This window comes from Euleptes europaea, chromosome 13 (genome assembly GCF_029931775.1).
Source record: "Euleptes europaea isolate rEulEur1 chromosome 13, rEulEur1.hap1, whole genome shotgun sequence".
NCBI classification, from domain to species: domain Eukaryota; kingdom Metazoa; phylum Chordata; class Lepidosauria; order Squamata; family Sphaerodactylidae; genus Euleptes; species Euleptes europaea.
In genome coordinates, this window is record NC_079324.1 from 51,949,993 (window position 1) to 51,967,160 (window position 17,168).

General features: G+C 45.4%; 1 protein-coding gene across 1 annotated transcript in view; it reads right to left on the reverse strand.

Annotated features, from left to right (window-relative positions):
- The window catches only part of PPIL2 (peptidylprolyl isomerase like 2), a 98,211-nt gene that overhangs the window by 77,097 nt on the left and 3,946 nt on the right, over nt 1-17,168 (reverse strand). The window contains exons 3-5 of the mRNA XM_056859875.1: nt 16,552-16,597; nt 15,292-15,354; nt 13,867-13,918 (exon numbers count right to left, since the gene is read on the reverse strand). Coding sequence (XP_056715853.1) covers nt 13,867-13,918; nt 15,292-15,354; nt 16,552-16,597 — 161 coding nt within the window. The remainder of the gene's footprint in view (nt 1-13,866; nt 13,919-15,291; nt 15,355-16,551; nt 16,598-17,168) is intronic.

Genomic DNA, 17,168 nt, shown 5'->3' on the forward strand with positions numbered 1-17,168 from the left:
AACCACTACACCACGCTGGACCAAAGGCCCAGGATCCTTGTTTCCCACAGTGGCCATCCAGATGCTCTTGGAAGTCCATAAGCCATGATGGCAAGAGGCTACCACCTGCAGTGGACTCCTGGCGACTGATAAGAGATTCATCAGCCTCTGAACATTTACTCGTCATGCTGACAGCAGATCGATCCCCTGTGAATTTCTCCAGACTCCTTTTTAAACTATCTAAGCTGGTGGCCATCACCAACTTGATTTTGTGGCAGTTAATTACCAACAAGTGAAGTAGCCTTTTATTTTGTCCATCATCTTCATTATGTGGCCTCGAGTTTTAGTATTACAGAGAAGGAGGCGGGAGCAGAAAGAGAGTGAGGGAGAAAAGGGCCTCTATCGGAGACCCAGCATGGTTAAGAGCGGCGGAGTCTGATCTGGAGAACAGGGTTCGATTCCCCACTCCTCCCCATGAGCTGCGGAGGCTAACCAATTTGTTTCCCCACTCCTACACACAAAGCCAGCTGGGTGACCTTGGGCCAGTCACGCTCTTTCAGCCTCACCTACCTCACAGGGTGCCTGTTGTGGGGAGGGGAAGGAAAGGGGATTGTAAGCCGGTTTGATTCTTCCTTACGTGGTAGAGAAAGTTGGCATATAAAAGCCAACTCCTACTCCTCCTCTTCTTCAATGTCTCTGTACTCCACCTACCATATCTCAGGCATTGTTTAAAGATGAATTCGGCATCCATTCACACGGATTTTGGACCCCTTGTAGTTTTCTTTGGTTTATATCGTACAATATTTTAACTCTGGCTCCTGCTGTGTATGGTTAAGATGAATATTTCACTAATATTTTATTGATACATTTGTTATATTCTATGTTACCTTTAATAATGATATTATTAAGTATGGAATTCTGCCCTTCCTCTGGGATGTGTTCATGGTTCTCATGCGCACATGGCAACATTTGTTATATTCTATGTTACCTTTAATAATGATATTATTAAGTATGGAATTCTGCCCTTCCTCTGGGATGTGTTCATGGTTCTCATGCGCACATGGCAACAGGTTCGGGATAGAAAAAAAGGACGTACTTCTTTGCTCAATGAGTAACTACCGGTAATCTGTGGAGTTCACTGCCAGCAGAGGCAGAGATTATTACGAGCATAGATGGTTTTAAAAGGGGATTAGAAAGACTCATGGAGGATGGGCTCGTCAATGGTTGCTTGCTGTAGAGGGAGGGGCCGTAGCTCAGTGGTACAGCATCTGCTTGGCATGCAGAAGGTCCCAGGTTCAATCCCCGGCATCTCCGGTTAAAGGGACCAGGCAAGTAGGTGACGTGAAAGACCTCAGCCTGAGACCCTCTGATTCAGTATAAGGCAGCTTCATGCGGGTGCCATGGTGGCTGAAGGGAGACTCCATACACAGGGGTGGACAAACCTCTGAATACCAGAGCTGGGAGGCAGCATCAGTGGAGGTCCTTAGCCTCTGTGCCCTGTTTGGCCGCTGCATGTAACAGGGATGCTGGACTAAATGGGCCACTGGGTCTGACCTGGTGGGACTCTTCTCCTTTAATGTCCACTCCTCCTTTTTACCCTCACAACAACTTTGCGAGGCTGAGGGAGAACGATTGGCCCATGAGCACCCAGCAAGCTTCACAGTGAAGTGGAAATTTGAACTCCAGTCATCCAAAACCCCTGTCCCAACACTAACGACTAGACCATGCTGGCTTGAGAAACCTTTCCAGGCTGAAAGGAGCTATATTCATTCATTACAAAAAAACAAAAAAACGCTGGATCCAGTGGTGACCTTCTGCTAAGATTTCTTCCAGTAGAAGAAAAACTCTGGTGGGAAGAGAGCAGTTGGAACCAACGAGGCAAAAGACAGTCACTGGATGCCAGCCAAATACAAATGGGAGACCTCCGTTTCTTCTTCTTTTTTATTCTCTTGCAAAAAGAATACAATCATTCAGAACCATAACACTGGCTTTCTGTAGCAGTTCTACATTCCGCCAAGCCCCCACAAAGTAATCCTTGTTCTTTGGATTCTGGAGCCACTGTTGCCGTTAATCCTTTTTAAGAGATGTGGGCTGGCATGGCATAGCCCAATCTTGTCAGATCGTGGAAGCTAAGCAGGCTCGGTACTTGGATGGGAGACCACCAAGGAAGACTCCGCAGAGGAAGGCGATGGCAAACCGCCTCTGCTTCTCACTTGCCTCGAAAGCCCCTTGCTGGTGACGCCATACATCTGTTGTGGCTTCACGGCACAAACATACACAATTCTCCTTTTGCTTTTAACGGGTGCTGTAAAGTATGGGCAGAAATATCCACCTAAAGCCCCTGTTTGGAACAGGTAACCCCCCCCCCTTTTTAACCTGCACCGCCAAACAGCACTAGGAACTAATGTGGGAAAAGAGCGGCAGGCTAGACAGAAGGCTGCAAAAGGCTCGCAATTTCAGATTGCCTGCATTAAAGGGCAAGGATGGAGCTGTGCACACATTTGCCCTCCAGGAAGATAACGTTAAAGCCAGCTGTATATAAATGAAAGGAAGGGAATTGGAAGGGAAGGGAACAGAAACTGCCCTGTTTAAATTTCCTCTGAACAAAAGTAACAGCCCTCTCCAAAGTTCTTCACACAACACATAGTTAAATTGTGGAACTCCCTGCCCTAGGATGTGGTGACGGCTGCCAACTTGGAAGGCTTGAAGAGGGGAGTAGACATGTTCATGGAGGAGAGGGGTATTCATGGCTACTAGTCAAAATGGATACTAGTCATGATGCATACCTATTCTCTCCAGGATCAGAGGAACATGCTGAATATATTAGGTGCTGAGGAACACAGGCAGGATAATGCTGCTGCAGTCGTCTTGTTTGTGGACTTGCTAGAGGCACCTGGTTGGTCATTGTGTGATCAGACTGCTGGACTTGATGGACCTTGGTCTGATCCTGCATGGATTTTCTTATGTTCTTATGGCTAGTATTCTGGATAGGCCTGATTCTGGTACAGACATGTACTCAAGAAGTCCTATATCAGATCGTTTGGCCCTGACCTGGCTGGCCCAAGCTAGCCCCATCTCGTCAGAACTTGGAAGCAAAGCGCGGTCAGCCCTGGTTAGTACTTGGATGGGATACACAGAGGCAGGCAATGGCAAACCACCTCTGTTCATCCCTGCCTTGGAAACCATGGGGTTGCCATAAGTCAGCTGTGATTTGACATCACTTTACACATACAGACATATCAGCTTGCTTATCTCCTGGCAAGAGGTACATTTCAACAATGTTTTTGGTTTGCTTTTGGTATAGTACACAATTAATACTATCGAAGAATCTTTGCTTCCATGTTATTTATCATTTTATTACAATATACCCACTTCTATCTTTAACATTAATTTAAAATCATGTTAATACCATCCAGCGATTCTACAGATAATTAAAGGAAAACAATTCTTATAACTTCAAAACACCATCCAAAGTTACCTATACTTTGATATCTTCTTATAATGTATAAAAGCTATGTTAGGTTATTTGTGTTACTTTTTAGCATAACCAAAGAATATTTTAAAATAATTATTACAAGTTTCTCATACATATAATTACCTGTTGGCCATCCACCAACACACCCTGTCTTTGAGCTACATCTTTACTTTAGTTGGACAGTCTTGTCCTTTTCAGATAGTTCTCATACTTGGAACCAGAAACACATCTATTGATACTGTAATATTACTAATCTACTAAAAGGTCATATTAGCGTGTTACTCCTCAACCTCTCTACAGGCGTGTGCTATTCTGGGTCTCTGGACTCCTTTGGCCTGTCTAGCCGAATGGGCAAGGGCATATTTTTTTCTGGCCCGCAGAAGCACCCTCCATGATATCTTTGGTCCAAACCAACGACTGTTGCCCTGTGTTTCCTGGCCATATCCATGCCAATTAAGGATCTACAAATATGCCTTTTGTTTGCTTTACCATTTTAAAATTTTATTCATTAAATGTTTATACCCAACCTCTACTCATGGTAGAAGAAGAAGAGTTGGTTTTTATATGCCAACTTTCTCTACCACTTAAGGGAGAATCAAACCGGCTTACAATCACCTTCCCTTCCCCTCCCCACAACAGATACCCTGTGAGGTACGTGGGGCGGAGAGAGCTCTTAATAGAACTGTAACTTGCCCAAGGTCACCCAGCTGGCTTTGTGTGTAGGAGTGGGGGAACAAATCCAGTTCACCAGATGAGCATCCCTCACTCACGTAGAGGAGTGGGGAATCAAACCCGGTTCTCCAGATCAGAGTAACCAAAGCTTCAAACCACCGTTCTTAACCAGATCACCAGATCAGAGTCCAGTGCTCCAAACCACTGCTCTTAACCACTACACCACGCTGGCTCTCAATGGTAAATGGCATAAATACGTGTAAAGTGCCGTCAAGTCGCAGCCGACTTATGGCGACCCCTTATGGGGTTTTCATGGCAAGAGACGAACAGAGGTGGTTTGCCAGTGCCTTCCTCTGCACAGCAACCCTGGTATTCCTTGCTGGTCTCCCATCCAAATACTAACCAGGGCTGACCCTGCTTAGCTTCCGAGATCTGACAAGATTGGGCTATACCATGCTGCCTTCCCTCCGAAGCCCCAACTAGTCATTTCCTTTTTAAAAAATTAGCAACCAGGGAGGAATATATATAGCAAGCACCCTTATCTCATGTTCTGTGAAGATTCCGGGGGGGGGGTTAAATCCCTGTGGGGTTTTTTGTTTTTAAAGCCACAGTTAAGGGTAAACAGAGGCAATGGCTGGCACAGTTATTTCCATAGTGAAAGCAACTCGCCGGAAATGCTTTCCCGCTTTGAAAACTGCTAGCTATTCATCTACTTGACACATGGACCGTGCTGATGCATTGTCAGAGCGGCACTAAGGACTGATGACTGTGGGACAGACCTTTTGTGAACGCAAATCCTTAAACAGCTGACAGGCACAGCAATTCTTTCAAAGAACCACTGGCCGGGCAGAAATCACACGTGCACTACAAAGCACCTCCATCGACACTCGAGAACCTTCTCCCGCTTCAATTAATGTGCACTATCACCCTGCAAACGTTATGTTTCTCCTACTGTAAACATTGCCCCCCATAGGATGGATGAAAACACACAAAGAAAATGCACACTCCTGTCTTTCATGGATGCCAGACCCCTACTGCTTTGCAGTCAGATTGCAATACAATCCCATAATAGTCCTGTGACCAGAAAGTCAGGTTTCATGGGATGGCCTGGGTACTTGCTTCCTTCATTGTGTGCTCCCCACTGGCACTGGCTCTTCAAATGTGACAAGACATGTTCTAGTCAGCATGGTGTAGTGGTTAAGAGAGGTGGTTTGGAGTGGTGGACTGATCTGGAGAACCGGGTTTGATTCCCCACTCCTCCACATGAGCGGCGGAGGCTAATCTGGTGGACTGGATTTGTTTCCCCACTCCTACACATGAAACCAGCTGAGTGACCTTGGGCTAGTCACACTCTCTCAGCCTCACCTACCTCACAGGGCGTCTGTTATGGAGAGGGGAAGGGAAGGTGATTGTAAGCCAGTTAGATTCTGCCTGAAGTGGTAGAGAAAGTTGGCATATAAAAGCCAACTCTTCTTCTTCTAGTCAATTTCAAGCATCTTCACTGAGGTGATTGGCTTCCTTATATTCTCTAGTCCAGTGATGGCGAACCTTTTAGAGACCGAGTGCCCAAACTGCAACCAAAAACCCACTTATTTATCGCCGAGTGCCAATGCGGCAATTTAACCTGAATACCACCCCCAGAGGGGGCCCAGAGGGAGAGGCTAGGGTTGCCAAGTTCCTCTTTGCCATGAGTGGGAGGTTTTTGGGGTGGCGCCTGAGGAGGGCGGGGTTTGGGGAAGGACTTCAGTGCCATAGAGTCCAATTGCCAAAGTGGCAATTTTTTCCAGGGGAACTGATCTCTATTGGTTGGAGATCACCTGTAATAGCAGATCTCCAGCTAGTACCTGGAGATTGGCAACTAGTTCCTTAGTGTTTTCTCTCTACATATCAAGACAAATGGAAAGGTGTTTGGAGGATAGCTTGTGGGCACTTCAAAGGTGGAATAGGACTGCACGCCCCTCCGCCCGCACAGACCCAGAGGGTGCCGGAGAAGCCGCTGGAGGGAAAGAAGGAAGGAAGGAAAGAAGGGAAGGGAGGGGGAAAGGGAAGGAAGGGAGGGAGAGAAAGAAAGAAAAAGAGAGAGAAAGGGAGAAAGAAATGGAGCAAGGGAGAGAAAAAAAAGGACAGAGGGAGACAGAAAAAGAAAGAGGCCATTTATGCATGGGAGGTTTTGCCTTGGATTTGCCACTCGGTGGGGCGCGGCAGCAGGCTTGTGAGAGGCGAGCAGGGTGGGGCAGAGGGCGCCTCCTTCGCACCCACCGACCAGCCATGCCCCTCCGCCCGCACAGGCCCAGAGGGCGCCGGAGAAGCCGCCGGCCATGCCGAGTGTGAGCGCTCGGCTTCTGTTCCCCGCTCTCCCACCCGCCTGGCTGGCCGCGCACGCTCCAGCGGCGGAAATGGCGGCAGCTTCTGTGGGAGAGTCCGGGGGCCACCGCCAATCATGTCGGAGGTTCCCCACCCCTGGGCTACAGCCTCCCCCATCCGGGGTGGGGCAGAGCCGGAAAGACCAGCGGCTTGGAGGAACCGTGCGTGCCGGCAGAAAGGGCTACGCGTGCCGGAAGTGGCACCCGTGCCATAGGTTCGCCAACACGGCTCTAGTCAATTTCACAAAGCCTCAGAAAACAAGTTTGTTGTTTTTGTTTTTTAAGTGAAGTTAATTGTTGTACTTCTGTTGGTTCCAGCGGAACCAAAACTTACAAGCAAAAATCCCCAGGCGAGCTCTGGACAACCCAACAGTTCCTGAAGACCTAGTGATTATTATTTTAATTTCCTGACGTTTGTGATGCAACCATTTGTTCAATTTCTTTTAAGGTAACCTGTCACTGTAACTGCCGCATACCTACAGAACCAAGACATGGACAAGCACTTACTAGCTGCCTTCTGCTCATTCAGTGGAAACACCGTAAAACAAAATCATTAGAAAAATCAATAAAAAGCAAAGAGAGGCACCAAAATCGATTTCAAAGCAGAGCGGGTTCAAAACTAGGAAAAAGAGGTTTTTAAAAAGCCACCTTCCCTTACCCCTTTAAAAATAAATTCTTAACTAGGTAATTGAAGGCGTGGGCTGAAAGGAGTCAGACGGATGCCCTGAGAAGTTGAATTCCGCAAACATGCCTGAAATAAAGAAAATCCCATGTAAAGGATTGTAGATAGAAACCTAGCATTCCTGCTTGCAGATATTGTTGACAAATACATACAAATGTCCAGTTCTTCTTCCAGGAATATTCCCAAAACATTTCCCCAGAGGGGGGAAAAAAATCATGCACACAGCTACCAACTCCCTGATGTTGCCAAGACTTTCAAGCCTGTGCCATGCCTGCCATCTAGTGCTGAAAGACAAATCCTGCAGTTTGCAATTTCTCACAACACCTGGTAAATGCCCCGCGGCGCAGAGTGGTAAGCTGCAGTACCACAGTCAAAAGCTCTGCTCACGACCTTAGTTCGATCCTGATGGAAATCTGTTTCAGGTAGCCGGCTCAAGGTTAACTCAGCAGTAAAAGGCTCAAGGTCAGTAAAATGAGTACCCAGCTTGCTGGGGGTAAAGTGTAGACGACTGGGGAAGGCAAAGGCAATGGCAAACCACCCCATAAACATAGTCTGCCTAGTTAATGTCGTCATGTTATGTCACCCCATGGGTCATAAGAATATAAGAAAGGCCCTGCTGGATCAGACCAAGGCCCATCAAGTCCAGCAGTCTGTTCACACAGTGGCCAACCAGGTGCCTTTAGGAAGCCACAAACAAGACGAGTGCAGCAGCACCATCTTGCCTGTGTTCCACCGCACCCAAAATAATAGGCATGCTCCTCTGATACTAGAGAGAATAGGTATGCAGCATGACCAGTATCCATGCTAACTAATAACCATGAATACTCCTCTCCTCCATGAATATGTCCCCTCCCCTCTTAAAGCCCTCCAAGCTGGCAGCCATCACCACATCCTGGGGCAGGGAGTTCCACAATTTAACTACCGGTATGCGTTGTGTGAAAAAATATTTCCTTTTATCTGTTTTGAATCTCTCGCTCTCCAGCTTTAGCAGATGACCCCGCGTTCTAGTATTATGGGAGAGGGAGAAAAACTTCTCCCTGTTCACTCTCTCCAAACCATGCATAATTTTATAGACCTCTATTATGTCTCCCCTTAGCCGCCTTCTTTCTAAGGTAAACAGCCCTAAGCGTCCTAACCGTTCCCCATAGGACAGTTGCTCTAATCCCTTAATCATTTTGGTTGCTCTTTTCTGCACCTTCTCAAGCTCTGTAATATCCTTTTTTAGGTGTGGTGACCAGAACTGTACACAGTATTCCAAGTGTGGTCTCACCATAGATTTGTACAAGGGCAGTATGACATCAGCAGTTTTATTCTCTATTCCTCGTCTAATTATGGCCAGCATGGAATTTGCCTTTTTTACAGCAGCCGCACACCGGGTTGACATCTTCATTGAGCTATCCACTACCACCCCAAGATCCCTTTCTTGGTCTGTCGCTGCCAGCACAGATCCCATCAGTGTATATGTGAAGTTGGGATTTTTTGCCCCAATATGAATCACTTTACACTTGCTCACATTGAATCTCATTTGCCATTTTAATGCCCATTCTTCCAGTACGCAGAGATCCTTCTGGAGCTCTTCACAGTCTGATTTTGTTTTAACCACCCTAAATAATTTGGTGTCATCTGCAAACTTGGCTACTTCACTGTTTAACCCCAACTCCAGGTCATTGATGAACAGGTTAAAAGCACCGGTCCCAACACAGGAATGACCTGGTGCTTGAATAGGGGACCTTTACCATAACAGTTCTAAAATGTATACAAAAAAATTTATGTTTTCCAAAGCAATTGTTTACTCAAATTTAATTCAAATTAATTAATACAGTCGACTGACCAATCATATGCCACATATCAAAATTTCCAGACACAATAGTTTTGCACTGCAGAATCACAGACTGCCCGTACTTATAAAGGTGTACAGTCAATAAAAGCAACCCCTGGTTAAAATTATCATCTTAAAATTCATTAAATTGTAAAATAGTCTACTCATCATTCTCTAATAAAGCTCTGCATATTTTAATAGCAACAGCGCAGAACTTGGCAGTTTGGAGCGTAAGCTGAGGGCCTTCTCCTAATAGGCGCTTCTTTGCCAAAAGCTCAACTGACTCTTCAGGGAATTTTCCAAGGAGGGGGGAAATAAGCTTTGATCTAATTTCGTGGTAGAATGGGCAACATATCAGTGCCAGTTGTTTGCTCAATTATCCTTACAGCAGATCAGTAAGGAAGGTCTACCCTTGCCGATTGCTATACTGCCAATTTGGGTGGGTTTGTATTGAGGTCAGGACACCAGTGGCTTGCGTAATGCTGTCCAGTAAGACTGGAGAGATCTGATGAGTGAAATTTCATAGCTCTTGTCTATAAATAAAACCACTCCAAAAGACTCTCACTCTCTCTGCTGCGCTCAACGATACAGTTCTTTCAGTAAGGGATTCAAAGAAGGATCACTCGTGATCTCGCCCACACAGGTAGGCAGGCAGTCATTACAGAATCCCACGCACCTGAAATACATCCTGGAAAAAAAACCTGAATGTTTCACTGTATACACAGGGCAGATGACAACATTGGATGCGTGTTAAGAGACGTCAAGTTGCTTCCGATTCATGGTGACCCTATGAATCAATGTCCTATCATTAAAATCCTTGCTCAGGTTCTTGAAAACCGAGGGCCATGGCTTCCTTTATAGAGTCAATCCATCTCATGTTGAATCTTCCTCTTCTCCTGCTGCTTTCAACTTTTCCTAGCATTATTGACTTTTAGTAGAATCACAGAGTTGGAAGGGGCCATACAGGCCATCTAGTCCAACCTCTGCTCAATGCAGGATCAGCCTAGCACATCCCTGACAAGTATTTGTCCAGCCATTGATTGAAGATTGCCAGAGAGGGGGAGCTCACCACCTCCCTAGGTAGCCAATTCCACTGTTGAACAACTCTTACTGTAAATTTTTTCCTCCTAATATCCAGCTGGTACCTTTCAGCTCGTAATTCAAACCCATTATTGCTAGTCCTATCCTCTGCTGCCAACAGGAACAGCTCCCTGCTCTCCTCGAAGTGACAGCCCTTCAAATACTTAGAGAGCAATCATGTCCCCCCTCAACCTCCTTCTTCAGTTGGATGTGGGCTCTCTGCCAAGACTCAGCCCAACTCTGTCCACTAAGCTACTACAATACACATGGGCTAAGAGTGCTTTTAACACTTGAAAAGCAATTGCATCCATTCCGTTAAAAAGGAGAGAAAGGGAACACAAAGAACAGTGTGCCTGTATCCTACTGCTCCGCTTCCAAAACTTCAAAGCCTCCTTCCAGCCTAAGGAGTCTCTCTCCAACTTGTGTGACTCTTCTGCCAGTAGAAGAGCCACTTAGGTTGGTGTAATGCTTCAAACTTTGCTAAGCTGTAAGGCAGGATGCAGTCCAGTATAACCAGACAAAACTCCTACAGTGATGCAAAAGTAAGATGGAAAGGGGACTTCGGGAGAAAACTGAACACCGCTAAGCACAAGTTGAAACTGTTGGATGCCAATGGGTATAGCACAATCATCTTAACACTGAAGAACACAGTTGAATAGAAGTATAAACAAGATAAATAATCTAGATAATTGTTGCGAAATCCAAATATAAACCAATGACCCCTATAAAGACCAACCAGAGCAATGTATGATACAGGCTTCCTCGGGAGGTGGTGAGCTCTCCTTCCCTGGAGGTTTTTAAGCAGAGGCTAGATGGCCATCTGTCAGCAATGCTGATTCTATGACCTCCAAGCAGATGATGAGAGGGAGGGCATCTTGGCCATCTTCTGGGCATGGAGTAGGGGTCACTGTGGTGTGTGCAGGGAGGTAGTTTGGAATTTCCTGTATTGTGCAGGGGGTTGGACTAGATTGCTCTGGTGATCCTTTCCAACTCTATGATTCTATGACCCCCTCTCCTCCCTCTTTCCCCTTTCCCTCATTACCTACCAAGCTTTGTCCTATCTTGCCCTTTCCCATATGCCTAAATTGTTAGTCTGGTCCATTGCCTCCACCCGCACCCCCCAGATATGAGATATATGACATGTGAAATATGTGACACAGCATTCAAAACAACCTACAGTTACCACTGTAACATTTCTTCATATTGGGATCAAATTGGGTGCCAAAGATAGAATAAGAAGGAAATTTAAATCTCAGCTTGTCAGAATATTTTAATGTTTTAATGTCAGTCAGTCATTTATTGCTACAGCACATAGCCAGACATATACAAAAAACATTAAAACCAGGAATTCCAAGTATAAAATACAGTGGAAACTACATAAAATCCTAAGAGGACACTACTATGTACATAGATAATAAGGCAATTTATCCCAACACTTTGTGCCTAATTTTGGACGTGGTGGCACAAAATTCAGCGGTATCAACATAAAACCTTGGATTTTCGACTGACAGCAACTTCCTTGGCCTCTCCAACTGAGTTATAGGGGAGCCTGTTAGTCCAAGGCCGAATAAATTTGCCACAAATCTCTTCATAGTGAGGGCAGCGGATTAGAATATTCTCCGTGGTTTCTACACCCCCTACACCACACTGGCATAATCTCTCTGAGATGGGGATTTTTTAAATATCTACCCTCTAGGAGTGCCGAGGGGAAGGGGAGAGCATCTGGCTTGCGAGAAAGCCCTTCTATGACTATTTATTTCCAGAGCGAAAAGATTTGTAGCAGGGGCAACAATGTAATGTTTTAATGTAGAAATTTTGAATTTTGTAGCTTGTTTGTTGTACTGATCGTGTTGGCAGCGCCCTGAGCCTGGCATGGCAGGGGGAGGGTGGGGTATAAATAAACGTGTATTATTATATTATTATTGTTATTACAGAAGAGGGAAGAATTGCTTGGCGCTTTACGAGGCTGGTCAGGATCTTGGAACATTTCTTGCAAGATTGCAAAGTCTAAATTTAACAGGAGCACATAATACTAAACCAGAAGTTTCAATTACCGTAGAAAAGGTACAGAAGGCAACAAACTCAATAAGCTCCTGAATCAGACACACAGCAGAGCTTTACAAGAAGTTCAAGGATGGTGTATTTGTTTTCCAATGGCATGGAATAAAGAAGAACCAAGTCCCTAGGCAGACACTAAAACAACACTAGTCCAAAGTCTAATAAAGACTGGGGAGGGAAAAGCCCTTCTCTCTCGGTCTCAAATGTGGATTATAAAATTTCAACAGCTATTAAGGCCAAAAGGTTAATTGCAGTGCTGGGGGCAGCAGTATAGCAACCAGGTCTTCCAAAAGGCGGAGGAAAATCTAGGAGGAAAGTTATCACTGCAATCAATCTCTGGCACATATATAGCTACTTTCTTTCAAAGAGGGAGAAGATAATAAGGCCTCCAGATTTGAGCTTAAGGGGTTAGAGCCAACAAGCTTTTGCACTGGTGAAAAAGAGAGGAGAGGTTCCCCTCCGATCACCAATGAGGCTACAATGGGGATCAAGGGACCCACATGACAGAAGCCATGTGGGGATGGGGGCTTTAGTTAAGAGGGGAATTAGGTGAGACTGAGTAGAAACGCAGGCTGGCTCCAACCTAGTATGTAGTCTTGGGTGGGTGGGGTGTGTGTGTAGCATGGCTGCTAAGAGAGTGAGCTGTAATATTGGGGGATGCTTCCAAGCACTCCTACTAATTCACCAGGTGGCCTTAGGCAGACAAGCCCCCCCACCCTTCTCAGCTCCACCCATCTCCCAGTTGGAAGATGGGGCTAATAACTGACTTGTGGTTTCCTTGTTATTCTGTAAGAGCCAGCGTGGTATAGTGGTTAAGAGCGGTGGTTTGGAGCGGCGGAGTCTGATCTGGAGAACTCGATTCCCCACTCCTCCACCTGAGCGGCGGAGGCTAATCTGGTGAACTGGATTTGTTTCCCCACTCCTCCGCACGAAGCCAGCTGGGTGACCTCGGGTTAGTCACAGCTCTCTTCGAGCTCTCTCAGCCCCACCTACCTCACAGGGCGTCTGTTGTGGGGAGGGGAAGGGAAGGTGATTGTAAGCCGGTTTGAGTCTCCCTTAAGCGGTAGAGAAAGTCGGCATATAAAAATCAACTCTTCCTCTTCTAAGAACATAAGGCACCCTGCTGGATCAGACCAGTGGTCCATCTAGTCCAGCATCCCATCTCACACAGTAGCTAACCAAGTCCAATGACAGGGCATAGAGGCCAAGGCCTTCACCTGATGTTGCCTCCAGGCACTCATACTCAGAGGTTTACTATCTCTGAATGTGCAGGTTCCCTTTAGTCACTATGGTGAATAGCCATTGACAGACCTATCCTCCATGACTCTGACTATTCCCCTCTCAAAGCCCTCTATGCCTGTGGCCATTAATACATCCTTGGGCAGCAAATTCCACATTTTAATCACTCGTCATGTAAAGAAATATTTCCTTTTGTCACCCGTGACTCTACTGCCACTAACCAAGACATAAAGTGAGATTCATTCACTTCACTCTCTTTAGCCACTGTGCGACACCAGTTTCAAACTAGAAGTCAAGCGATGCCCCATCCTCATAAACTGATAGGGGCATATCCATGCCAGCAAACACAGCCACAAACATTCCTTTCAAAACAGAAGCCAGATTAAAAAAAAGCATAATTAGGAACAAATCAAGAGAAAGTGAGAATGCAGAAGAGGGGCATGATGGAGAGAAGCCCTGAAGTTACCCATCCCACTGTAAACAGTCAAAGAACACCTACCTCCCCTGTGATTGGATTGGTCCCATACTTCTTTAGCCAAGGAACAATATTCCTGAAACAGAAAAAGATGCAGCTATGAGACCTGGAAGTAAAAAGTCTCCTCTTTGCCTCCCAGTGTCTAAATTCGTATGACGTCTGATGTAAGCCCGGCACAGAGGGGAATGAGATGGTAGAGACTCAGGTAGTGGAATGGATGAACCACTTTAAATGCAGGTGGAGGTTCTCACTTGGAATGTTCAAATGCATTAAGAGCTCCTTGGCAAAACCGAAACCAAGCACCGAAAAGCAATGGGGGAAGGGGACAGAACTAGTTTTGGCAGATTTGTTTTTATTTTTTTAATAAACTTTTTTTTATTTTCTAACCATTAAAATATAAACAAACTTACAATACATCACAACAAAAAACAAACACAATACAAACATTCAAACAATATACCAAAACAGGCTTTGGCTGGGTGAACATATAGTATTTTGTTTTCACCTTAAGATCTCCTTCATAATATGTTCTAATTTTAGAATATTATACATACTTCCTTTTAAATGATCATTTGTCTCATGGCATATATGCTTTGTATTTGCATAGTGAGGCTAGCCTGTATTAAATCATGTTAATCCATATATAATTGCCTATAACAGCAGCTTCATGTGTTCAACAATTAACACTAAACGAAGCCTTTGGGAAGGGGCCGTGGCTCAGTGGTAGAGCATCTGCTTGGCATGCAGAAGGTTCCAGGTTCAATCCCCAGCATCTCCAGTTGAAGGGTCTAGGCAAGTAGGTGATGTGACAGACCTCTGCCTGAGACCCTGGAGAGCCGCTGCCAGTCTGAGTAGACAATACTGACTTGGATGGATCAAGGGTCTGATTTAGTATAAGGCAGCTTCATGTGTTCAAGCCTGTGACAAACTTCCCCAAGCATGTTTTGCCCTATATGGCAAGCAGGGGCTTAGACCACATTATCAGGTACAGCCTGGCCAATTTGTCTTTCCCTATCTACTCATTAAAATACTTGCTTCCTGCCTTCCTTGCCATCCATGATAACTCATACCCCACTAAGTGTTAAGGAGCCCCGTGACGCAGAGTGGTAAGCTGCAGTACTGCAGTCCAAGTTCGATCCCGATGGAAATCGGTTTCAGGTAGCTGGCTTAAGGTTGACTCAGCCTTCCATCCTTCCAAAGTCGGTAAAATGAGTGCCCAGCTTGCTGGAGGTAAAGGGTAGATGACTGGGGAAGGCGCTGGCAAACCACCCCGTAAACAAAGTGTGCCTAGTAAATGTCGGGATGTGACGTCACCCCATGGGTTAGGAATGACCCGGTGCTTGCACAGGGGACCTTTACCTTTAGTAAGTGTTATGTAAACCCTGACTGGTCAATGCCCAGGGCTGATACCAGCAAGATAAAGGGAAACAGGAAAAGAATAAAACTTACAGCAAGTCAAAGACAATTCCTTCTGGTGTGCAAACGGGGTATTCAAACGGCTGCAATGACAGGCTGGGGGTTGGAAATTGAGCAAAACAAAAACGTGTTTTAGAATCAGTATGAATTAACTGTCACCAAGAGGGAAAAAATTATAAGCAAGCCACTCAACTCAACCTAATTAATGGCCAAACTACTCAGGTCAGGTTGACATGTCTCCTATTTGCCCCTCCTATGGATACAAACCACACAGATTATGTGAACTGTCTTTTTCAAGAAAAGAGTAAATCAATGCACCATCGACTTGCAGCCGGGGAGGGGCAGGATAGAAATAAAATAAATAAAAGCCAAGTAAAAATGATAGGAAGTATGGCGGAATTAACATATCCTACTAAGAATCTAGGAGCCCCGTGGTGCAGAGTGGTAAGCTGCAGTACTGCAGTCCAAGCTCTGCTCATGACCTCAGTTCGATCCCAACGGAAGTTGGTTTCAGGTAGCCGGCTCAAGGTTGACTCAGCCTTCCATCCTTCCAAGGTCGGTAAAATGAGTACCCAGCTTGCTGGGGGTAAAGGGCAGATGACTGGGGAAGGGACTGGCAAACCACCCCGTAAACAAAGTCTGCCTAGTAAACGTCGGGATGTGACATCACCCCAAGGGTCAGGAATGACCCAGTGCTTGCACAGGGGACCTTTACCTTTTTTTACTTACTAAGAATCTAATCCTTCTATCTCTCTCACACACACACCACCATCCCCACTTCAGCGACTCAGGGTACATAGTTCTCCCTCCCTTCTCCTTTTACCTTCAAAACAATCCTGCAAGGCAGGCCAAGCTAAGAGAGAGAATGACTAGCCCAAGGTTACCCAGTGAGCCTTTGGACCTAAACATCACCTATGCTAGAGCAAGATTCCATACAAACCTGCCCAGCGATTGAACTCCTCAGCATAGCCCTATTCTGTGAACCCCCGTCTTTGGGTCTCGATCAGGGACGGGGCCTTTTCAATAGCAACACCTTAACTGTAGAATGCACTCCTCCCAATTGCTTGTCTGGTGCTGAGTCTTCTTAGCTTTAGTTACCAAGTGAAAACCATTTTGTTCACCCAGGCTTTTGGTTGAATTGAAGTTTGCTTTGTGAGATATGGATTTTATTTTTAACTTTCTGCTCCTATATTTTGCTGGACTGGTCTGGACTAGAATGATTGGCATTTAATTGGTGCCATTGTTATTTACCAATATATATGTTTTCAAATAAACCACTGAGCTAATTCTCACCTGCAGTGATCAAAAGGCAGACGTCTGAAGTTGGACTGTGGAATTTCTGTTCAAAAATGGGAAAAAAATATTTTACACATGTAGTGAAAGCTGGGATAAATACACTGGGGGGAAGGAAGCATTGGAGATTTCCCCCTGTAAATTCCAAGAATTGTTTAATTTTTTTAAAAAAACAACAACCTTGATCTTACAAAAACTGTAGCTGTAGTAAAGAATAAATACTTTCAAGTAGTTTAAAATCTATAAAGCTTACACCTCAACCAGCTCTCCTCACCATACCCAGTGTGTATATGTGTATGTTAAGTGCCGTCAAGTCACTTCCAACTCATGGCAACCCTATGAATCAATGTCCTCCAAAATGTCCTGTCCTTAACAGCCTTGCTCAGATCTTGCAAACTGAGTCAATCCATCTCTTGTTGGGTCTTCCTATTTTCCTGCTGCCTTCAGCTTTTCCTAGCATGATTGTCTTTTCCAGTGACTCTTGTCTTCTCATAATGTGACCGAAGGACGACAGCCTGTTTAGTCATTTTAGCTTCTAGGGTCAGTTCCGGCTTGATCTGATCTATAACCCACTGATTTGTTTTTTTTGGCAGCCCACGTATATACCCAGTTTAGAT